This window comes from Indicator indicator, chromosome 38 (genome assembly GCF_027791375.1).
Source record: "Indicator indicator isolate 239-I01 chromosome 38, UM_Iind_1.1, whole genome shotgun sequence".
Lineage (NCBI taxonomy): Eukaryota > Metazoa > Chordata > Aves > Piciformes > Indicatoridae > Indicator > Indicator indicator.
Window position 1 is genome coordinate 2236293 of NC_072047.1, and position 24434 is coordinate 2260726.

At 54.4% G+C, this 24434-nt stretch overlaps 1 protein-coding gene across 1 annotated transcript in view; it reads right to left on the reverse strand.

The window, feature by feature from the left end:
- ANTXR1 (ANTXR cell adhesion molecule 1) overlaps nucleotides 1-24434 on the reverse strand; it is a 103879-nt gene that overhangs the window by 14230 nt on the left and 65215 nt on the right. The window contains exon 13 of the mRNA XM_054396594.1: nucleotides 9922-10017. Within this exon, the coding sequence (XP_054252569.1) occupies nucleotides 9922-10017 (96 nt within the window). The remainder of the gene's footprint in view (nucleotides 1-9921; nucleotides 10018-24434) is intronic.

Genomic DNA, 24434 nt, shown 5'->3' on the forward strand with positions numbered 1-24434 from the left:
AACTGGATCTTTGTGCCATCCAGGGAGCAAAGCAAGCACCAGATGGCAGTAAGAAGGTCCCAGAGCCAGAAGGCAGTGCCTTGCACCTGCTCATTTTGCACTAATCACAGAATCATACAATGGTAGGGTTGGAAGGGACCTCTGGAGGTCATCCAGTCCAAGCCCCCTGCCAGAGCAGAATCTCCCAGGGCAGGGCACACAGAACACATCCAGGTGGGGTTTGAATGTCTCCAGAGCAGGAGACTCCACAACCTCCCTGGGAAGCCTGTGCCAGTGAATAGAGGCGGTTCCTCAAGCAGAAGGAAGGAAATGCCACCACAGGGAACCTGGTGAGGGCAGAGCCCATGCTGGCCACAGGTTTTGTTCTAGGCTGCCTCTCTTCTGCCTGGCCAGATGACACACAGGGACCTGCTGAATGCAATCAGCTGGGAGTGTGCTGGGCCAAGCCAAAGGCTGAGGCCAGTTTGGCTTGGCAGGGCTGAAGTGTTTGTTCATGTGTGCTGTGATTGTTTGGATAACCCCAAACCATCCCTGTGATTGCTGCTGCAACTGCAGCCCTGTCCCTGTGCCTCCAAGCAGGGACATGGATCACTCACCAACCACCTCTGCTCAGCAGGTGAGGAGCACCTGAGGACTTCCACATCACACAAACATAAACCACAGAGTGGCTCAGGTTGGAAGGGACCTCAGAGGTCATCCGCTCCAACCTCCTCACCATGCCCAGGGACACCTCTCAGCCAGCCTCAGCTGCTCAAGGCCTCATCCAGCCTGGCCTTCAACACCCCCAGGCAGGAGGCAGCCACAGCCTCCCTGGGCAGCCTGTGCCAGACTCTCACCATCCTCACACTCAACAACTTCTTCCTCAGCTCCACTCTAACTCTGCTCTCACTCAGCTCCAAACCATTCCCCCTTGGCCTGGCTCTAGACACCCTCAGCAGAAGTCTTTCTGCAGCCTTCCTGCAGGATCCCTTCAGGTCCTGGCAGGCAGCTCTGAGGTCCCCCTGGAGCCTTCTCCTCTGCAGGCTGCACACCCCCAGCTCCCTCAGCCTGTGCTCACAGCAGAGCTGCTCCAGCCCTTGGATCATCTTTGTGGCCTCCTCTGCCTCACTCCAGCAGCTCTGTGTCCTTCTCCTGCTGGGGACACCAGAGCTGGCAAACCCTTCCCATGCAGTCTTTTGTTTTCCAGTAGTAAAGGCTGGAGAGGAGGCCAGAGGCTTTTGTCAGCAGAGAGAACCTGAAGGGTAGTTGTCAGCTCTGCCACACACTTAGCTGTGAAAATTCAGGACCTCAAAGCAATCCTTTGCCTTTCTCTTGCCTTCCATCACAGACCTCAGCACAGGTGAGTGACAGAGGTCTGTGGCTGATGCCAGAGGCTGCTGGAGCAGCAGCAGTTTGTGCTGAGCAGCCCAGTGCCAAAGCAGAGCCATCAGCCACCCAGTTTAAAAGCACTGCAGAGGGCTGGTTTGCTGCAGCCATTCAGCAACACATTGAATCCAGATCCTGCATAGTCCAGGAATGTGTCTAGGATGTTTTCCATCTTGGGAGACCAGAAAACTGCCCTGGCTTACAGTGTCCAGCAGGCACATACTCAGTCCCTGGAGTCTGGGATGATAAATTGGGGCAATATGGTTCATGTCAGGGAAGAGGATCTGCTGGAAGCTGCAGCAGATCAGCATTTAAAAGGAAGGCTCCATGAGCAGAGCTGGGGCTGTTCAGGCTGGAGAGGAGAAGGTGCCAGGGAGACCTCAGAGCAACCTTCCAGTACCTGAAGGGGCTCCAGCAGAGCTGGGGAGGGACTTGGGACAAGGGCTGGGAGTGCCAGGATGAGGGACAATGGCTTTGAGCTGGGGGAGAGGAGATTGAGAGTGGATATGAGGAAGAAATTGTTGAGAGTGAGGGTGGTGAGAGCCTGGCACAGGTTGCCCAGGAAGGCTGTGGCTGCCTCCTGCCTGGGGGTGTTCAGGGCCAGGCTGGATGAGGCCCTGAGCAGCCTGGGTTGGTGGGAGGTGTCCCTGCCCATGGCAGGGGCTTAGAGCTGGATGAGCTTTGAGGTCCCTTCCAACCCAACCCGTTCTGTGATTCTGTGAGCAGCACCAAGAAATAAAGCCTGAATTAGGACTAAAATTTGGGAAGGCAGCATGCAGGGACTGAGCAGCTGTTTTGTCTTATTTACCTTCACTCTCTGGAAAATACAGAATCTGGAATTTTGCTGTGCTAATAAGCAAAGCCTTTAAGAGCTTTAACTCTGACCCATCTGACTCATCTTTTTATTTTTCCCCTCACATATTTATAGCTTTGACCTCCTCTGAGTCCTGTGACAGTTTCATTCTTTAGTCATGAGTTGGGGAAAGGAAGGTTTCACAGAACCACAGAAGGGTAGAGGTTGGAAGGGACCTCCAGAGATCATCCAGTCCAAGCCCCTGCCAGAGCAGGGGCAGCCAGGGCAGGGCACACAGAACACATCCAGGTGGCTTTGGAATGTCTCCAGAAAAGGAGACTCCACCACAGGCTACCAGGTGAGTGAGTGCTGGCCTCAAGAGCTCAGATCTGATTGCAAGGCAGGGGCTGTGGGGTCACAGAATTGATCTGGTTGGAAGAGACCTCCAAGCTCATCCAGTCCTACCCTCCAGCCAGCACTGCAGGGTCACCACCAAACCATGTCCCTAAGCACCAGCTCCACACTGCTGGAACACCCCCAGGGATGGTGCCTCCAGCACTGCCCTGGGCAGAGCATTCCAGTGTCTGAGAACCCTTCCAGTGAGGAAATATTTCCTGATCTCCAGCCTTGAGCCTCCCCTGGTGCAGCTTGGAACCATTTCCTCTGCTCCTGTTTGCCACCAAGGAGCAGAGGCTGTCCCCTCCTCACTCCAACCTCCCTTCAGGGAGCTGGAGAGAGCAATGAGGTCTCCCTCAGCCTCCTCCTCTCCAGCCTGAACACCCCCAGCTCCCTCAGCCCTCCCAGGGGCTCCAGGCCCTTCTCCAGCCTCATTGCCCTTCTCTGGACAGGCTCCAGCCCCTCAATGTCCTTCCTGCAGGGAGGGTCCCAGAGCTGAACACCACCCTCAACACTTCTGCCTGCAGGTTTGTGTCTCTCTTTCTCCTGCTCTGCCTCAGTGTTTCAGATGGTTCCTGATCCTGTGCTCCCCAAAGCATCCCAACTGCAGGCAAACTCTGCCTCCAGCAGCTGGGAGCTGGGATGTGGGAATGGCCACAGGGGGACCCTTGCAGGGAATCTCCAGGGAGCCAACCTGCACCCTGCCTTTTGATGACTTCTTAGGGCTGCTGAAGGCTCTACCCATTTCCACCCCTCCTCTTCCCCCCCTCCAGCCATGATTTTTCATGTGGTTTCAATATACATTTTCTGTATTTCCTCCAGCCAGGGTTTTGTTTCCAAAACTTCTGCTCAGCTGCAGCCCAGACTGAGAGCCAAACAAATTGCTGGGTTCTTCCATGCTTCCTTCCAGAAAAACAGCTTTCAAGCTGGAAGTGGTGTGAGAGGCTTAAACCCCAACACCTCACTGATGTGCCAGTCACAGCCCTGCCCCAAACAGCTGCAGCACAAAAATGAGGAAGGTGATGAGAGACTGAAGAGGGCAATGCAGGCATGGATGGTAAGGGAGGGGATGAGGAAAAATGTCTTTGCTGCAGGAGTGGTCAGGGAGTGGAACAGGCTGCCCAGGGAGGTGGTGGAGTCCCCATCCCTGGAGGTGTTCCAGAACCCTGTGGCCATGGCAGCTGGGGCCATGGTTTATTGTCCATGGTGGTGGTGGGTTGCTGGCTGGGCTGGGTGAGCTCAGAGGCTTTCCCAACCCAACCAGTTCTGTGATTCTGTGTTTACCTCACAAAACCAGAAGGAGATATGACATGGGAGAATGTGAGGAAAAGCCTTAGGTCTCAGCTGCACCATGGAGATATTTCCACTGAGAAGCTCTGCAGTTTCACAGAGTCACAGATTGCATCAGGTTGGAAGGGACCCTCCAAGGGCATCTTGTCCAACCCCCTGCACTCAGCAGGGACAGCTCCAGCTGGATCAGGCTGCCCAGGGACACAGCCAGGCTGACCTTGAATGTCTCCAGGGATGGAGCCTCAACCCCAGCCCTGGGCAGCCTGTCCCAGTGTCTCACCACCCTCACTGTGCACAACTCCCTCCTGATGTCCAACCTAACTCTGCCCTGCTCCAGTTTCAAACCATTGCCCCTGGTCCTATCCCCACAGCCCCTCCTGAACAGTCCCTCCCCAGCCTGACTGCAGGTCCCCTGCAGATATTGAAATGCAGCTCTGAGGTCTCCCTGGAGCCTTCTCTTCCCCATGCTGAACAGCCACAACTCTCCCAGCCCTGAACTGCCCTAGCTGGGGTTCAGCCCAAGGCTGGGTCAGGCTGCTTGCAGCTCCCACTTCAGCTATGCCAGGGTTATGCAGATCCTGATAAGGTCAGAGCATGGCCCAGACACAACTCAGCCTGTGCCAGTCCTGGTGGCTGGGGGAGGCACTGGCTCAGTGGGCACAGGGAAATGGTCCCAGCACACTCTGGCCTTCCAACTCTTTTATTATTTGCACCTTCCCTGTACATCCAAACCACTTCACCCAGCTCCATTTCCAAGCCAATCTAACAATGTGCCTGTAAGATCCACTTTGAGATGGTTTTGGAGGTTTTTTTTTTTTTATCTATTTGGCTCACATCTACAGGAAAATCTCTTTGCTTTGCATCAAAGTTAAACCTAAGGCTTATGCTGGCTTCTTACCCAGAACAACTTCACCCTTGGGCACCTACGTGGCACACAGAGATACTCCTGGGATCACTTGGACTCCTTCAGCTGTGATCAGGAAAGAGAAGGAACAGGAAGATGCTGACTGGCATCAAGGAGGCCAGGATCTGGCATCTGCTGGTGTTCAGCTCTGCTCTGATCAGAGGTCATCCTCTTGCAGGTAGCTCTGTCCTTGCCATCATTCTAATCACGGGCACAGTGCTGGGGTTCTCAGCAGAATCATCTTTCCTTGTTTCCTTTTGTTGTTGAATATGGCTCTGGGGAGACCTCAGAGCAGCCTTCCAGTACCTGAAGGGGCTCCAGGAGAGCTGGGGAGGGACTTTGGACAAGGGCTGGGAGTGCCAGGGCAGAGAGACAATGGCTTTGAGCTGGGAGAGGGGAGGTAGAGAATGGAGATGAGGAAGAAATCCTTGAGAGTGAGGGTGGGGAGAGGTTGGAACAGGTTGCCCAGCACTGACTTTCCTGAAAGGTCAGCACCTGGCTCCCACACTTTTGTCCTATTCCCCTCCTCAGACCCCAAAGGAAATGTTGCCTATGCTGCCATCAGGCACAGCAAGGACCTCATTATTGTTCTGCCCCACCAAGCAACAACTGCATCTACTGTAAACTGAGTGGTGAATTCCAGACTTCAGCCCAGAATACTTCTGAGACCAATAAACTTGGTTCTACTTGGAAGCAGCCTTTCTGCATGGGCCCCTGCCAAGCAGATCCTGGGTTCCAGATAGATCTCTGGAGCAAGCCTATTGACTCCAGGCCATTTACTCCAGGGATGGAGCTGGCTTGGTGTCTTTCCTGAAGAACTGCTGGATAACAACGACTCCTAGTTAATTACAAAGCCTGCCAAGAGGGAGTGCAGGGTTTAGAAGTTTCTTTGTTAACTCACATTTATCCTTGGGAAGAAATCAGTCTGCTGGGCTTTGTGGTTTCTTTTTTTTTCCCTTTTTCCCCTGGACACCCAGACAGCCATCCCTGGGCTGCACTCCACAGCAGTGTCCCTGGCTCTCTGCTTGGATTATTAGAGGTTGCTGCTTGCCTGCCTCTCTTGTCTCTTGTGCAAGGCAGTTTCTCTGCCCTTAAGTCACTTTGTGCTTCTGCACATTCCTTAACATGCCTCCACCAAGGCAGTAAACAAACCTTGCTCGGCTGCCTTGCTCCTCACCCTCAGCAGCCTGGATGCTCCTCTTCTTTACAGGAGGAATGGCTGAGAGCAGCCTGCAGGAGAAGGCCTTGGGGGTGTCAGTTGGTGACAAACTGCCCAGGAGCCAGCAATGGTCCCTGGCAGCCCAGAGCCAGCTGAGTGCTGAGCTGCAGCCAGAGCAGGGAGAGCAGCAGCACAGGGAGGGGATTCTGCCCTCTGCTCTGCTCTGCTCAGACCCCACCTGCAGCACTGCCTCCAGCTCTGGGACCCCAGCACAAGAAGGCTCTGGAGCTGCTGGAGAGGGTCCAGAGGAGGCCACCAAGATGAGCAGAGGCTGCAGAACCTCCCCTGTGGGGCCAGGCTGGGAGAGTTGGGGCTGTTCAGGCTGGAGAAGAGAAGGCTCCAGGGAGACCTTGGAGCAGCCTTGCAGTACCTGAAGGGCTCCAGGAGAGCTGGGGAGGGACTTGGGACAAGGGCTGGGAGTGCCAGGATGAGGGACAATGGCTTTGAGCTGGGAGAGAGGAGATTGAGAGTGGAGATGAGGAGGAAATTGTTGAGATTGAGAGTGGGGAGAGACTGGCACAGGTTGCCCAGGGAGGCTGTGGCTGCCTCCTGCCTGGAGGTGTTCAGGACCAGGCTGGATGAGGCCCTGAGCAGCCTGGGCTGGTGGGAGGTGTCCCTGCCCATGGCAGGGGCATGGCACTGGATGATCTTTGAGGTACCTTCCATCCCAACCATGATTCAATGAATGACCTTAACTTTGACAGGCTGGTTGGTAAGTGGCACACAGAGAGGTGTCCCAGCTCCCTCCACAGCTGCCTGCCACCCCCAAACCCAGGGCAGAGATCCCAGCCAGGCTCTGCAGTTCTGATCTGGGCAGCAGGGATGTGTCTGACTTCCATTTGGAAACTATCAGTGAGAGAGTTCCCCCCTTGGAGACCTTGCTGAGAGGGGATGTGGGAGGTAAAGGAGGAGAGAGGGTGAGGAAAAGCTTTTATCTACAGCAAATATTTTAGGGACAGAATGGAAGTCTGGAAAACATTAAGCTCCTCAAGTTTCCTGTGGACAAGAGTCTCCCTGTCCTTGCTGCACACACCTTGCTTATCTGGGCTGTGTTTCTCACATCTCAAGAAGGTTGCTAGGTGGCCACCATCCTCACAGCACTCCCCAGGAGCAGTCCCATCCTCCCCTTTGAGTCCACAGCCCCTTGTTGCCTTTGCTCCAGGACCTGCTGGGTTTATTGATGCCTTTTTCCTCTCAGCTTCATTTATCTCCTTGGACTGGCAGCACCACTCAGAGCCTTTCCTTTCTAGCACCTCATTTCTCCACCAAAGTCCAGCACAGACACCTCCACAGGGTACAACTCCACTGGGTTTCATGCAGATGTGCCAACAAAGAAGTTGGCCTCTGGAAAGGTGCCAGGGAGTTCAGGCTTGGGGCAACCTACCCCTGCCAATCCTTCCCCCGGTTTTAGAAGTCTTTTTCTTTTTAAATTATCCTGAAAAGTCCAAGTCAGAGTTTATCTCCCTTCTGGTTTTCATCTATCACAGAACCATGGAATGGTTTGGGTTGGAAAAGCCTCTGAGCTCACCCAGTCCAACCAGCAACCCAACCCCACCATGGGCACCAAACCCTGGCCCCAGCTGCCATGGCCACAGGGTTCTGGAACACCTCCAGGGATGGAGACTCCACCACCTCCCTGGGCAGCCTGTGCCAATCCCTGACCACTCCTGCAGCAAGGACATTTTTCCTCATCTCCAACCTAACCCTCCCCTGGCACACTTCTCCAGATGAGGTAACAGTTTGCTCAGGTTTTTGGTGGTTCTGCCTCTGCAGCTTGACTCTTGTAGCAATGAGGTCTCCCTCAGCCTCCTCTTCTCCAGCCTCAACCCCCCAGCTCCCTCAGCTGCTCCTCCCCAGCCCTCTTCTCCAGACCCTTCCCCAGCTTCCTTGTCCTTCTCTGGCTCTTCCCCAGACCTCAATGGGGTGAGGAGCCCAAAACTGTCAAAGGCTTCACTGAAATCCAGAGGAACATCATCCCCAGCCTGGTCCTCCTCCACTAATGGAGTCACCTTGTTGTGGAAGGAGCTCATCAAGCAGGACCTGCACATGATGAAAAATGGCCCTCAAGATGCCTCCCTGCTCCACAGCCTTCCCCAACACTAAGGTCACGCAGGCAGCTCTGATCTTCCCTGGGTCCTCCTTCCAGCCCTTCATGCAGATGGGCATCACATTTGCCAGTCTGCAGTCAGCTGGGACTTCCCCAGCTGGCCAGGGCTGCTGGGCAGTGCTGGGCAGTGCCCCTGGGAGCACTTCCAGCAGCTGCCTCAGCACCCTTGGGTGCTTTCCATGGATTGCAGCACAGGAATCCATTCCACCACCTTCCTGAGATGGCCTCTAGCCCACAGCTCTGCTGCCACACAAAGGCTCCCACCTCCTCCTCGTTGCTGCCCATGCTGCCTGTGTGGATGCACTTCAGTCTTGCCACAGTTTTGGAGGGCTAAGAACCAATTTCTGCCTGGGCTCTTCCCAGGTGCTGCTGTGGGTGCCCCTTGCTGCCAAGCTCCCTGCCTCCCCTGCTAGGGCACTGCCAGCCCTCAGGACCAGCCCATCCTCCAGCCACTGCTGGCCTGCCCTAGGGTTTATTTCTCACCAGCCTGGTTTTGTGCCTTTCCCCCTTCCCATCCAGTTTAAAGCTCTTTCAGTGAGCCCTGCCAGCTCCTGGGCTAGGATCCTTTTCCCCCTTTGTGACAGGGGAGTTCCTTCTGTTGCCAGCAGTTGTTGGCAGTTGTTAGGACAGAAGTGAAATGAAGCCTTTTACCCCCTGGCATTTGCAGCCAGAAACAGACAACTAAGCCTCCTCCTGTGAGATTTCCATCCTTGCTCTGGACAGAGAGACAGAGCTCACCACAGAGAGTCCCCTCCAAATGTGGCTGCTCCTGCAGGCTGTGCCTCCAAAGCTCTCAGCCCTGGATTGTAGGCTTGGTACAACGTGGTGCAAGTTTACAACTCTGGGTAAAGTGATTTGAAACCAGGATCAGGACAGTGACCCAGAGCCTGGAGCTGCTTGGGGCAGCCTTAAAGAGAAGCACCAGAAACCTTCCAGGCAGGCAGGCAGTCACCAAGCCCAGGCTCCAGTTCTGCTGACATTTAACAGCCTTCATCCTTGTTCTCTGCAGCACAAACAAGACCCAAAACAGAGCAGAGCTTCACTCCTTGGTGTGTTCCTCAAGGCTCAGCTCCTGCCCTCATCTCCCTTGGCCAAGGCAGCCCCAGGGGCTGAGCAGCAGAGATGTGCAGGGCTGTGATGTGTCCTTGCAGACACCCAGCAGGGTCATGTCTGAGAGAAAAGCTTCTCTCAAGCCCTTGATTTCCTTCTTGCCTCCCTTGACCTCCTCCTTCTCTCCTGTTTTCTCCTGATCCCTGCCTGTCCTTGATTCCTAACTGTGACTGCAGAACATTTTGTGAGCAAGCAGGGAGGAAAGCTCCTGCTGAGTGAGGCACAGCCACACTCTGACTGAAGCTGACACTTGGATTTTTTACTTTTTCAGAGAAGCTGAGGTGGGGGAAAAAAAAAGTTAATCTTGCAAAAAACCTGCAGGCTTAGAAATGTCTTTTCCCTGTCCCTGAGTCAGAACAAGGACTCCATCCTGGGCTCAATCCATGGATACCTTCTGCCCTTCTATAGGAGCCCTCCAGCACTGGGACAGTGTGAGAGGGACTGGAAAATCCAGAAGGCATTTCTGGCAGCCCTGACAGCTCTGCAAACCATTTCCATGTTGGCTAGAGCTGGCAGGCTCCTGACAAGGTTTGCATGTTAGCAGCACTGCTGCTTGTGGGTCCAGTCCAAGGTCAGGCTGATGGAACAGCAGCACAAAGCAGTGCCAGACACAGCCTCTTGGTCACTGACCACTGCTCTGCTCTTCCTCACTGGAAAACTTTGCCTCCTTCCCACTCCTCTCTAGTGCTCAGGCACCACTGAATTGCTGTGTTGTGCTGAGGGCTTCTGTCACTTACCACTGTGCAGCACAGGGGCCAGAACCACCAGAGCAGAGCCAGAGCCAGCAGGAGGAAGAGGATCAACAAAGCAATAGCCAGGATGGTCCCATCTGACTGCAAGAGAAACAGGGAGAAGGTGAGCATCATGGGCACAAACCCTCCCTCTCCACACTACCTCTCCTGTGCACCCTGCTCCCAGGCAAGGCCTCTGCCATGCTCCATTTGGTTTTCAAAATGCATTTTCCCTCTCCCTCATATATCCAAAGCTGGTACCTGACCCCCCCTGCCCCCACCTCACTGCAGAGAGGCTGAGACCTCAAGTTCACTTCCCAAAGAGCTGCAGGTTCTGTCCTGCTCTTCAGAACCTCACAGTGATGCACAGCACTTGTTTCACTTCAGAGCAGCAGCAGCCTGATGGTCCTCACAATGTTGTAAAGACTGAGACCCAGACTTCAGCAGGAGCTCACAGCACAGTTCCTTGCAGCTCAGGCATCCTCCTTCCTTCCTGACTCCTCTCCCCTTTTAAACCATCACAAGGACAAATTACCAAAGCTTATTCCAAACACAAAACTCAAAGAAAGATCTCCAGAGCTCAGGGCTCAGGTCCTGCTGAGATCTCCAGAGCTCATGGGTCAGGTCACCCTGCTCTTAGCAGTGCTGCGTCAGAGTAGTTCTGCCATGAGCTTTGCAAGACATTTGAACACACAGAGACACACAGACAGACACACAGACACGGACACACAGCCAGCACAAGTCCCAGGGTGATTCCAATGCAGAAGCCATTAACTCTACAAGATAGAATCACAGAATTGTCAGGGCTGGAAGGGAGCTCAAGGCTCAGCCAGTGCCAACCCCCCTGCCATGGGCAGGGACACCTCACACCACAGCAGGTTGCTCACAGCCACCTCCAGCCTGGCTGCAAAAACCTCCAGGCATGAGGCTTCCACCACCTCCCTGGGCAACCTGTGCCAGTCTCTCACCACCCTCATGGGGAACAACTTCTTTCTAACAACCAATCTGAATCTCCCCACTTCTAGTTTTGCTCCATCCCCCCTACTCCTATCATTATCTGATGCCCTAAAAAGTCCCTCCCCAGCTTTCCTGTAGCCCCCTTCAGATCCTGGAAGGCAACCAGAAGCTCTCCTGGGAGCCTTCTCCTCTCCAGCCTGCACAACCCCAACTCTCTCAGGCTGTCCTCATAGCAGAGCAGCTCCAGCCCTCTGCTCATCCTCATGGCCCTTCTCTGGACACCTTCCAGCACCTCCAGATCCTTCCTGGAACAGAGGCTCCAGAACTGGACACAGAGCTCCAGGTGTGGTCTCAGCAGAGTGGAGCAGAGGGACAGAATCCCCTCCCTGGCCCTGCTGGCCACACTTCTCTTGACCCTTTCCTCTCTAGCTGGGACCCTTCCCCAGTTCCAAAGCGCATTTGCAATTCTCTGGTATTGATTAGCAAAGCAAAGTGCTGCAGCAGCCAGCTCCATCCAGCCACCAGACCTGAATGTGTTCTCTCTGGGTGCTTAGATCTAACCCAAACCAGATGTTCTTGGCTTCCTGATACCAACTTCCCTGAGCTTCCCCTCCCCAGCCTCAGCCTCCTCTGAGATAAGCAAGCAGGCAGCCCTGACTCCAGCCTCTTGGAGATGTTCTGGGTGCCAGGCCAGACATCTTCAGTCTCCACCCAAGGCTCAGGGTCACACATTAAGGCTACATCCAAGAGCAGCCTGACCTGGGGCATGGGAGAACTGGGTGCCTGCTTCAGGCACTGAGAATCTATGGCCAGAGGATCTCCATCATGTGGGAAATGGAATGGAAAAAAAAAAAAAACAGGCAGGTTGAGAGCATTTTCCAAGCATTCCTTGGGTGCAGAAGGAATTTCTGGAGAACTTGGATCAAGACAACACTTGGAACTGAAAGAGAGTCCACAGAGGAGAAGAATTCACCCAAGACTCCTCTGGAAATGAACACAAAATAAAAGCTCCTTTGAGAAGACAGAGCCTTAGGCTTGGGGCTGCTCCCCTAGACAGGCAGCACCAGGTCACAGCTGCAAACTGGAACCTGCTGGGATTCAGCACTGCAGGGAATGGGATCCTGGCTCTTTGCAGCCATGAACCTGCAGAAATGAGGCAGTTTCTGTCCAGCCCTTGTCTGCCCCTTCATTGAAACCAATTCTTTGTCACTGAGAAGATTCTAAAATCGATCTGCAGACAGGTGAGCCACAAGGAAGAGGCCTCTCAGATGTTTTGTTCTGGGGAGTTTTTGTTTATTTGTTTAGTTTTAAACCCAGAAATAATTTTTACCTTTTTTGTTTGTTTTGGGTTTGCTTTTCTTTTGTTTGTTTTTCCCTAAGACAATCTGTAAAGCTTCAAGGGAAGTGTGGCCAGCAGGGCCAGGGAGGGGATTCTGTCCCTCTGCTCCACTCTGCTGAGACCACACCTGGAGCTCTGTGTCCAGTGCTGGAGCCTATGTTCCAGGAAGGATCTGGAGGGGCTGGAAGGTGTCCAGAGAAGGGCCATGAGGATGAGCAGAGGGCTGGAGCTGCTCTGCTCTGGAGACAGACTGAGAGAGTTGGGGTTGTGCAGGCTGGAGAGGAGAAGCCTCCCAGGAGACCTTCTGGTGGCCTTCCAGGATCTGAAGGGGGCTCCAGGAAAGCTGGGGAGGGACTTTTGAGGGTGTCAGGGAGTGATAGGACTGGGGGGGATGGAACAAAAGTAGAAGTGGGGAGATTCAGATTTGATGTTAGGAAGAAGTTGTTCCCCAGGAGGGTGGTGAGAGCCTGGCAGAGGTTGCCCAGGGAGGTGGTGGAAGCCTCATCCCTGGAGGTTTTTGCAGCCAGGCTGGAGGTGGCTGTGAGCAGCCTGCTGTGGTGTGAGGTGTCCCTGCCCATGGCAGGGGGGTTGGGACTGGCTGAGCCTTGAGCTCCCTTCTAACCCTGACAATTCTCTGATTCTATGTTTCTAAGTCTTATCAATATTTTCAGCCTTTGATTCATTTTAGGACCCTTAGTGGTGAAGTTGGGAGGTCAGGAGCTTGGTCTCAGAGTCAGTAACAGAGTTTTGAAGGACACAGAACTGCTGGAGTGAGTCCAGAGGAGGCCACAAGGATGGACAATTCCTTCTCAGGTGTGGTTAGGACCAGCCATGCTTGGTCTCCACAGATAATTTGGCCTTTAATGACAAATTCACCAGCTTAGAGCTAAAATCCTCTCTTTTTGGTCTTTCAAATGCAAGTTGTTTTCCTCATCTGAGCTGACAGCCTTTCCTTAGTGAGCCTTGAGCACAGCTCCTTGAGTTGTTCCATGGTTCAGTGTTTCCATGAGCATTTTGGAGCCTTCTTCCAAATTTTGATTAAAAAAAAAAAAAAAGGAAAAAAAAAAGAAAAAGGAAAAAAAAAAAGCCTGGAATGAAAGCAGACATCTCAAATGCTTCAGCCCTTTCTGAGCAGCTCTAAGGCTGGGAGGAAGATTTCAAAATGTCAGTGGAAATTTTGCAAACTGTTTTAGCAGGCAGCAGCTTCTCCTTCTTGCTTTGTGCTTCACCTTCTGCCTGGGCATGGTTCTAGCTGTGTTCAAACCCTGGATATTAACCCAGAGTGAGGCCAAGGTTCCAGCAGGAGCTGACAAAACCAAGACAAAACCACCCCAGAGCAGGGTGCAGGTTGCTGTGGGTGATGCCAGCAGCATCTTTTGTGTGGGGAATGTTTTGTTGCCCTGGTCTGAATTGTTTGGGTTTCCTCCAAGCCTGGTTTACAGCAGTGAGAGCAGAGGGTGGAGGAAGTCATAGATGGAGAGTCTGGAGAAGAGGCTGGGGAGGAGCAGCTGAGGGAGGTGGAGGAGTTGAGCCTGGAGAAGAGGAGGCTGAGGGGAGAGACCTCATTGCTCTCTACAGCTCCTGAGAGGAGGCTGGAGTCAGGGGGGGGTTGGGATCTGCTCCCTAGTCTCAGGTGCTAGAAGGAGAGGCAATGGCCTGGAATTGTGCCAGGGGAGGGTTAGGTTGGAGATGAGGAAAAATGTCTTTGCTGCCAGAGTGGTCAGGGATTGGCACAGGCTGCCCAGGGAGGTGGTGGAGTCTCCATCCCTGGAGGTGTTCCAGAGCCCTGTGGCCATGGCAGCTGGGGCCAGGGTTTGGTGCCCATGGTGGGGTTGGGTTGCTGTTGGGCTGGATGCTCTCAGAGGTTTTTCCACTCCAGCCAGTTCTGTGATGCTGTGATTCTGAGATGGGATTTGTGGTTCCTGATTAAAAGTTTGTTGGTTTGTAGCTGATCCCAAAAGCTTCAGTTCCTGTTTTCTGGATTTTTTGATGCTTGTTTGATGCTGGAATTAATCCAACCAGAATTTTTGGGGGTGTGGGTTCAATGGTTTGGTTTTGGTGCCTGCAGAGGGCTTTTTCCTGCAGCCTTGCCAGGCAGTGAGAGGAGTCTCCTGAGTGAGGAAGGTGAGACCTGAGGAATCAAACCCTTCTGTGTCCTCCAGACTGTTCTGCTGCTGTGACAGAGAGAACTCCAGCTGAGCACATCAGCTGCCTTGCAGAGAAACAGAGACCTCAGGGTGTGGAAACCATAGAATCAGAGAATTATCAGGGTTGGAAGGGAGCTCAAGGCTCAGCCAGTCCCAACCCCCCTGCCATGGGCAGGGACACCTCACACCACAGCAGGTTGCTCACAGCCACCTCCAGCCTGGCTGCAAAAACCTCCAGGCATGAGGCTTCCACCACCTCCCTGGGCAACCTGTGCCAGGCTCTCACCACCCTCATGGGGAACAACTTCTTCTAACATCCAATCTCAATCTCCCCACTTCTACTTTTGTTCCGTTCCCCCCAGTCCTATCATTATCTGATGCCCTCAAAAGTCCCTCCCCAGCTTTCCTGGAGCCCCCTTCAGATCCTGGAAGGCCACCAGAAGGTCTCCTGGGAGGCTTCTCCTCTCCAGCCTGCACAACCCCAACTCTCTCAGTCTGTCTCCAGAGCAGAGCAGCTCCAGCCCTCTGCTCCTCCTCCTGGCCCTTCTCTGGACACTTTCCAGCCCCTCCAGAGCCTTCCTGGAACAGAGGCTCCAGAATTGGACACAGAGCTCAGCAGAGTGGAGCAGAGGGACAGAATCCCCTCCCTGGCCCTGCTGGTTATGCTTCATGCCACTGAACATCTGCTCAGGTCTCTGCTGGCCATGCCACTGCCTGGCAATCCTCACAGTTCAGTTGTCACCATTCTAACAGCAGCAGAGTCAAAGGGAGCTGCAAGCCCTCAGCACTCCAACATCTTCACCCCCACATCCTTCAGCTACAGGCAGAGGTTGCAGCATCTTGGCAGGTCTCAGGTGGTGTCCTGAGGTGAGTGTGAGCCTTGGCTTGGTGGATGGGATGTCACAGGCTGAAATCAGCAGGCACAAAGCCCTCAGCTGTGCTGAGGCACTGCCAGCAGCTGGAGTGATCCATGGGACAGCAAAGGCAGCCTGGGGTGGGTCAAGGAAAGTGTGGGCAGCAGGGCTGGGGAGGTTCTGCTGCCTCTCTGCTCTGCCCTGCTGAGACCACAGCTGCAATCCTGTGCCCAGTTCTGAGCTCCCCAGTTCCTGAGAGACAGAGACCTGCTGGGGATGGTCCAGGGGAGAGCCAGGAGGAGGAGTTGGGGACTTGAGCATCTCCCCTGTGGAGAGAGCCTGAGAGCCCTGGCGCTGTTTGGTCTGGAGTAGAGAAGGCTGAGAGGGATCTGATCAATGTCTATCAATAGCTGAGGGCTGGGGGCAAGGGGGGGAGGCCAAGCTCTGTTTGGTGGTGCACAGTGATAAGCCAAGGAGCAATGGAGACAAACTTGAACAGAGAGAAGATTTCACCACAACATGAGGAGAAACTTCTTTGGTGTGAGGGTGCTGAGCCCTGGAGCAGGCTGCAAAGAGAGGTTGTGGAGTCTTCTCTGGAGACTTTCCAACCCCACCTGGATGCATTCCTGTGCAGACTCCCCTGGGTGCCCCTGCTCTGGCAGGGGGTTGGACTGGATGATCTCTGGAGGTGCCTTCCAACCTCTAACATTCTGTGGTTCTGTGCTTCTGCTCCCCCTGAGAGCAGAGGTTTGGTGCTGGATGGTTCTGCTTTGACTGAGGAGCTCCTATTCTGAAGCAGCCATCTCAGCTTTGAGGTGAAACCCAAGCAGCTCTTTTGGATTCCACGTGTGCCTGAGGGCAGCCCTTCACCAGAAGAATGTGAAATCCATTTCAGGAGGTGAAGAGCAAGAGGAATAATAGCAGAGAAGATTCTGGGGAATTAAGATTTTGTCATAACAGCAACCATTTATGGCTGGACTTGGGTTTGCTGCCTTGCAAGGCAGGAAAGGAAGGAAAGCAGCAGGCTGCAGCTCTGGAATGTCCTGCCCCTGCCTCTGCCCCTGCCCCTGCCCCTGCCCCTGCCTCTGCCCCTGCCCCTGCCCCTGCCCCTGCCCCTGCCTCTGCCCCTGCCCCTGCCCCTGCCTCTGCCTCTGCCCCTGCCTCTGCCCTTGCCCCTGCCTCTGCCCCTGCCCCTGCCTCTGCCCCTGCCTCTGCCTCTGCCCTTGCCCCTGCCTCTGCCCCTGCCTCTGCCCCTGCCCCTGCCTCTGCCCTTGCCCCTGCCTCTGCCCCTGCCTCTGCCCCTGCCCTTGCCCCTGCCTCTGCCCCTGCCCCTGCCTCTGCCCTTGCCCCTGCCTCTGCCCCTGCCTCTGCCCCTGCCCTTGCCCCTGCCTCTGCCCTGCCCCTGCCTCTGCCCCTGCCTCTGCCTCCTGCCTCTGCCTCTGCCCCTGCTCCTGCCTCTGCCCCTGCCTCTGCCCCTGCCTCTGCCCCTGCCCCTGCCCCTGCTCCTGCCCCTGCCTCTGCCCTTGCCCCTGCCCCTGCCTCTGCCCCTGCCTCTGCCCCTGCCCCTGCCCCTGCTCCTGCTCCTGCCTCTGCCCCTGCCCCTGCCCCTGCCCCTGCCCCTGCCCCTGCCCTTGCCCCTGCCTCTGCCCCTGCCTCTGCCCTTGCCCTGCCTCTGCCCCTGCCCCTGCCTCTGCCCCTGCCCTGCCCTGCCTCTGCCCCTGCCCTGCCCCTGCCTCTGCCCCTGCCTCTGCCCTTGCCCCTGCCTCTGCCCCTGCCCCTGCCTCTGCCCCTGCCCCTGCCTCTGCCCCTGCCTCTGCCCCTGCCTCTGCCCCTGCCCCTGCCTCTTCCTCTGCCCCTGCCCCTGCCCCTGAGCCTCACAGCATCCAAGCAGCACTTCAAAAGGCATCTCAGGAGCCCCTCATGGCCCACTCATGGGCATCCCCCTGAGTCCAGCTGAACACAAGAAGCTCCTCACAGGCAGCATGATGTGAGCCTGGCAGGGTTCAGAGCATGGCAGCACGACCTGAAGCCACACAGCAAGATGAGATTGGGATAAAAGTATCCCTCTGAAACTCAATTTAAATTGGAGTCACATTGTCCCAGGAAAAACAAGGCAGGGAAATGCAACAGTTTGTACCAAACACCCTGCTCCGGCTTGGTGTCCAGAGAGGTTTTGCTGCTGGGGGGCTGCATCCCTGCAGGAATCAGAGCTCACATCTGGGGGCTGCATCCCTGCAGGAATCAGAGCTCACATCTGGGGGCTGCATCCCTGCAGGAATCAGAGCTCACATCTGGGGGCTGCATCCCTGAAGGAATCAGAGCTCACATCCTCCAGCTGATTCCAGCAGTGTCACAAGAATGAGCTCTGCAGATCCACAAACTTTGGTGATGTTTCCAGAGCTGAATTTTTCAGGGCTGCCATTCTGTGATTCTGAGCCAACCTCCAACGTCTCCTTGGTGCATCCTTCTGAGCCCATAGGCACCAAGATGATCAGAGAGCTGGAGAACCTCTCCCATGAAGACAGGCTGGGAGATTTGGGGCTGTTGAGCCTGGGAAAGGCTCCAGGGAGACCTCAGAGCTGCATTTCAATATCTGCAGGGGACCTGCAGGCAGGCTGGGGAGGGACTGTTCAGAAGGGGCTGTGGGGATAGGCCCAGGGACAATGGTTTGGAACTGGAGCAGGGCAGAGTTAGGTTGGACATCAGGAGGGAGTTGTGCACAGTGAGGGTGGTGAGACACTGGGACAGGCTGCTCAGGGCTGGAGTTGAGCTCCCATCCCTGCAGACACTCAAGGTCAGGCTTGATGTGCCCCTGGGTGCCTGCTCTAGCTGGAGGTGTCCCTGCTGTACCAGATATGCTAGAGCTCCAGTATGAGCTGGAGTCGAAGGCAGCCAAATGGTACGCTACCATCGATATCGCCAATGCCTTCTTCTCAATTCCATTGGCAGCAGAGTGCAGGCCCCAATTTGCCTTCACCTGGAGGGGTGTACAATACACCTGGAATCGATTGCCCCAGGGGTGGAAACATAGCTCCACCATTTGTCATGGACTGATCCACAGTGAACTGGAAAAAGGTGATGCCCCTGAACATCTACAATATATTGATGACATCATTGTATGGGGTGACGAGGCAAAAGAAGTGTTTGAAAAGGGAGAAAAAATTATTCAGATACTTCTGAAGGCTGGATTTGCTATAAAGAAGAGCAAGGTCAAAGGACCTGCACAAGAAATTCAGTTCCTGGGAATAAAATGGCAGGATGGACGCCGTCATGTACCTATGGACGTGGTCAACAAGATAGCAACCATGTCTCCACCATCCAACAAGAAAGAGACACAGTCTTTCCTAGGCCTTGTGGGGTTCTGGAAAATGCATGTCCCAGGATATAGTCAGCTTGTGAGCCCTCTCTATCGAGTAACTCGGAAGAAAAATCAATTTGAATGGGGCAGTGAGCAACAACAAGCCTTTGAACAGATCAAGCAAGAGATAGCTCGTGCAGTGGCACTTGGGCCCATCCGCACAGGACCATCGGTGCAAAATATCCTTTACACCGCGGCCGGGGAACATGGTCTTACTTGGAGCCTCTGGCAGAAGACAGCAGGTGAAACCCGAGGTCGGCCATTGGGATTTTGGAGTAGAGGATATCGAGGATCAGAAGCCCACTATACACCAACTGAGAAGGAGATTCTAGCAGCCTATGAAGGAGTTCGAGCTGCTTCAGAAGTAGTGGGTACAGAAGCACCTCTCCTCTTAGCACCCAGGTTACCTGTGCTGCACTGGATGTTCAGAGGGAACGTCCCTTCTACGCATCATGCGACTAGTGCTACATGGAGTAAGTGGGTAGCACTGATTACGCAGCGAGCTCGACTAGGGAAACCCAACCACCCAGGAATTCTGGAAGAGATTATGGACTGGCCAGAAGGCAGAGACTTCGGAGCATCACCTGAGGAGGTGGCTCGTGCCCAGGAGGCACCACCATACAACGAGTTACCCGAAGATGAAAGGCCTTACGCTCTGTTTACTGATGGATCCTGTCGTGTGGTAGGAAACCATCGAAAGTGGAAGGCTGCTGTATGGAGTCCTACACGACAAGTTGTTGAAGCTGCTGAAGGAGAAGGTGAATCGAGTCAGTATGCAGAAGTGAAAGCCATCCAACTGGCTCTAGAGATTGCCGAGAGAGAGAAATGGCCAATACTTTATCTTTACACAGATTCTTGGATGGTGGCTAATGCCTTGTGGGGATGGTTACAACAGTGGAAGAAGACCAACTGGCAACGCAGGGGCAAGCCTATTTGGGCTGCTCCATTGTGGCAGGATATTGCCACTCGAATAGAGAACATGACTCTGAAGGTACGCCATGTTGATGCTCATGTACCTAGGAGCCGTGCTAATGAAGAACATCAAAACAATGAGCATGTAGACAAGGCTGCCAGAATCGATGTAGCCCAAGTGGATCTGGACTGGGAACGTAAAGGTGAACTGTTTGTAGCTCGATGGGCCCATGAAACATCGGGACATCTAGGAAGAGATGCTACGTACAGATGGGCTCGAGACCGAGGGGTGGACTTGACCATGGAAGCCATCACGCAGGTCACACATGACTGTGAAACCTGTGCTGCCATCAAGAGAGCCACCAGAGCTAAGTCTCCCTGGAACAGAGGGCGGTGGCTGGGCTTTCGCTACGGTGAGGCCTGGCAGATTGACTATATCGGACCACTGCCACGAACACGCCAGGGCAAGCGCTACATCCTCACCATGGTAGAAGCAACTACAGGCTGGCTGGAAACATATCCTGTAAACCATGCCACTGCCCGGAACACCATCTTAGGCCTTGAAAGGCAAATCCTGTGGCGACATGGTACACCTGAGCGAATCGAATCTGACAATGGGACTCATTTCAGGAACAATGCCATCAGTTCCTGGGCCAGAAAACATGGCATTGAATGGGTGTATCACATTCCCTACCACCCACAAGCCTCTGGGAAGATTGAAAGATATAACGGACTGTTAAAGACTATGTTGAAGGCATTGGGTAATGGGGCATGGAGGCACTGGGAGGCAAATTTAGCAGAAGCTACTTGGCTGGTTAATTCCCGAGGATCTGTTAACCGTCCTGGCTCTGCCCAAACAGAACCCTTGCACACTGTGGGGGGAGATAAAGTCCCTGTAGTGCACATGGGAAAGTGGCTGGGAAAGGCAGTGTGGGTTGCTCCTCCTATGGGGAAAGGCAAACCCATTCGTGGGATTGTCTTTGCTCAGGGGCCTGGATGTACTTGGTGGGTAATGAGAAAGGATGGGGAAACCCAGTGTGTGCCTCAAGGAGATATGACATTGGGGGAAAGGTAATTTGAGACGTGAGTAATGTGAGTTGTATGTTGCAGAAAGTCAGAAAGTGAGAAGGATTCAAACTGATGAAGGCCTGCAAAGAACAAGAGCGACCCAATGGCTGAGACCAAGCTGGTGTTGGTGTCCAAGAGTGGAATATCCTGCTTCTCCTATCCTGAACACTCCTAAGTAACATCTGGAGGAGCAGAAGAACTTTTTTTTTATATTTTTATATGGGTCTCTTTGTGTGAAATATTGAGATGGTTTAAGTATGTAGATTGAATCACGAGTACGAGTAAGAAAGGATTTAAGCATGAGAATCAAATGAGATGATGAAAGGTACTGAATTGTGTAGAACCTGAGCGTGACGCAAATGGTATGGAATAAGGGGTGGAGATTGTATTGGGTTTGGCCAAGCTGGAGTTAATTCTCCAGTGCTGTGTTTTGCAGCAGCAGTTGATAACATAGCAATGTTTTGGCTACTGTTGAATAAGTACCCAGGCTATGTCTTTTCAATGTTTCCCTGCCCCAAGAGTACATTGAGGGATGGGCAGGATCTTGGGAGGGGACATGGCTGAGCTGGCATACCTGGACTGGCCAAAGAAGTATTCCATGCCATATGACGTCAGCTCAGATATAAGAATGAAGTAAAAGAAGGAAGTGGGGGGATTGGTCCATGGCGTCTATCCTCCCAAGCAACTATCAAGCTTAGAGAGCCCTACTTCCCGAGACCGACCATCGTCCTGCTGATGGGAAGTAGAGACTAACATCTCTCTCTTGCTTCCGCGCGGTCTATTGCTTTTGACTATTATTGTTATTAAATTCGCTTCTATCTTATTATTAGCTTTGGTCAATTTTTTTTTCTTCCTCCCCTCCCCCCCTGTCCATTTAAGAGGGGGAGTGATAGAGCGGCTTTGGTGGGCATCTGGCCTCCAGGCCAGAGCCAAACCACCACAAGGGGGTTGGACAAGATGCCCTTTGAGGGTCCCTTCCAGCTTGACTGAACACCTAAGGGCCTTACAACCCAACCCATGTGGCAGTGTTTGAGTGCCATCACCTCTGCACATTTGGCTCTTAGGGTGACCTGTGGTAGCAAAACCATTCCCTGCCTATTAAACCTGCAGCAGGAAGCATTTAAGAGCAATTTCTTTTAGAAACAAACCTGAAGTGCCCTGGGGCTCCCACAGAGCCATCCCTCAGCTAATAACCTGCAGGTCAAGGGCCTAGGAAAGAGCTCATCACATTCACTCTGCATTTCATAAAGCCTCCATGGATACAGTGGTGACTGTGCTTGAATTGCCTGCAGGCTTGGACACCCTGATAAGGAGCAGAGCCTTGCTGGGGCAGCTCAGAACAAAGCCACAGCTGAACCCCCACCACACACACTGCAGCCCTGAACTCTGTTCCTCCTGAATCCAAACTCCTTCACTGAAGGGCATCATTAGTTTTCACTGCCACCCTGCAGAGCTGTCTGGAATTGCTGACTTTCTCTTTCCCCCTGTTTAAAGATCAACTCCACAGCCAGCAGGGTGTTTGTGGTGGCTGTTCACAGGATCACAGATCCTGGGGCAAACAGCCCCAGGAAGCAAACCATTTGATGTAGTCAAGTTGTGCCACGTCCTTTGGTCAAATGCAAGACCTGCCCAGTTTCAAAGCCCTTTTTAGCTGCCTTGATGGCACCTGCAGCCTTGCAGGCAGGGAGGTGAGACCAGAGGGACTATTTCTTTCCCAAATGGAAGGCCTGCTCCCCACTTGCCACCTCACTGCTCCCCCCAAGCCAGTTACTGATGGTTGCCACCAAGATAACCACTTCACTGTAAGGTGACTCTGCTCTGCCTGGGTAGGAAACCCTCTTGCCCCAGGCTGCTGCCAGGAGCACCAAGCCTCTGCCTCCAGTCACTTCCACACTTTCCATGGAGCCTCTCCTGCACAGCCAAGGACTGGCTTGGCTCAGCTGCTAGCCAGCAGCTCTCCTCTGTTTTTTATGGATCTTAACTGCTCTGCAGGACTGTGGCAGAGCTACCTGCCCAGCACTGTGCTTAGCCACCTGGAGATCTTCCCATCCAGGGGTGGGTTTAGAGCACCAGCAGCTCAGGTAAGGAGGGGCTGGTATCTCCCCCACTCCCCCAGCTTAGCCTCTGCCTCCTAAGTGCAGTCACCTCCCCACACTGCCCTGCCCCAGCATGTTCCTCCCAGCTCCAAGGCCTCCCTTTTGACCAGCAGGACTCCCCAGGTCAGCCTCCTGAAGGAGCAGTGTGTGGCCTGGGAAGGTATCCACCATGGCCTGGGCATGCAGGGAACCAGCAATGAGCTCCAGGGCTTCAGGCACTGCTGCTTGAGGGCAGTGCTGATGTCCTGCCACAGAAACCTTCTCCCAGCCCACCTGTGGCCACCTCCACTGTCCCTCCTCCTGCAGCCCAGCCCAGTGTGCCCCTCACTAGGTGGTACCAGGGCAGAGGAACAGCAGCCAGCACTGCTCCTTGCCCCTGCAGTGCAGAGCTGCCCAGCAGGGTCTGGTTTCTGCTGCCACTGAAGCCACACAATTTTCACCTCTCTTCCAGTTTGGAGCCAGAGAGTTACCAGTGCAGGAGGGCAGTAGTGGTTTTTGCTCTTCTGGGACCACTTTAGAAAATGAACAAAGACTTATTTTCTTTCCCAGCCTGGCTCCTCCCCGAGATGCTCTCTGTGTACTGAAGAGGGCTGGCAGCAGCTCTCCTCCAGCCAGCAGAGCAGGGCTGACTCCTGCCTCCAAAGGCTGCCTGGTGACTGATCTGCTCTGCTGCACACTCCCTGGGTGTGCCACCTGCTCATCTGCCTGCAGGCACCCTCAGGAAGCAGCATTTCAGCCTTCCTCTGAAGGGGGCTACAAGAAAGCTGGGGAGGGACTTTGCAGGATCTCAGGAAGTGACAGGACTGGGGGGAATGGAACAAAGCTGGAAATGGGGAGATTCAGACTGGATGTGAGGAGGAAGTTCTTCCCCATGAGAGTGGTGAGAGCCTGGAATGGGTTGTCCAGGGAGGTGGTTGAGGCTCCATCCCTGGAGGTGTTTGCAGCCAGGCTGGATGAGGCTCTGGCCAGCCTGATCCAGTGTGAGGTGTCCCTGCCCATGGCAGGGGGGTTGGAACTGGCTGATCCTTGTGGTCCCTTCCAACCCTGACTGATTCTATGACTCTATGATTCCTCCCTCTTCCAGTACTTCCAACTCCTAACATGAGGGTTTAAGAGCTTCCTGACCTGGGCTGCAGAGCTTCCCAGCTCCACCAGCCACTAACTGCTCCTCCTTTTCCAGGTGGTGGGAAAACCACTGCAGCAGACACTGCCCAGGCATTAATGGGATTTGATCCCTGGGAGGTGAAGATCCCAAGCTGGGAGCAGTGCCTGACACCCCCCAGGCTGTGCTGCCATTCAGTGAGCCCTGGCCAGGCTGCAGGAGGTTGTTGCTCCCCAGGGGCAGGATCCTGCCCTTGCCCTGGTTGTACTCCATGAGGTTCCTCTCCCCCAGCTCTGCAGCCTGGCCAGGAGTCATTGCATGGCAGCACAGCCTGAGGGGTGTCAGGCACTGCTCCCAGCTTGGGACCTGGGGGGACATGCTGGGAAGCAGCTCCAGGAGAAGGAGCTGGGAGTGCTGGGGGCCAAGAAGGTGCCCAGGAGCCAGCAATGTGCCCTGGGGGCCAAGAAGGCCTCAGTGGTGTCCTGGGGTGCAATACTCCACCTGGAGTACTGTGTCCAGTTCTGGGCTCCCCAGTTGCAGAGCCTGGAAAGTGCTGGAGAGAGTCCAGGGCAGGCTGGGAAGCTGCTGAGGGGCCTGGAGCAGCTCTGGGAGGAGCAAAGGCTGAGAGCCCTGGGGCTGAGAGCCTGCAGAAGAGCAGCCCCAGAGGGGAGCTGAGCAATGCTCAG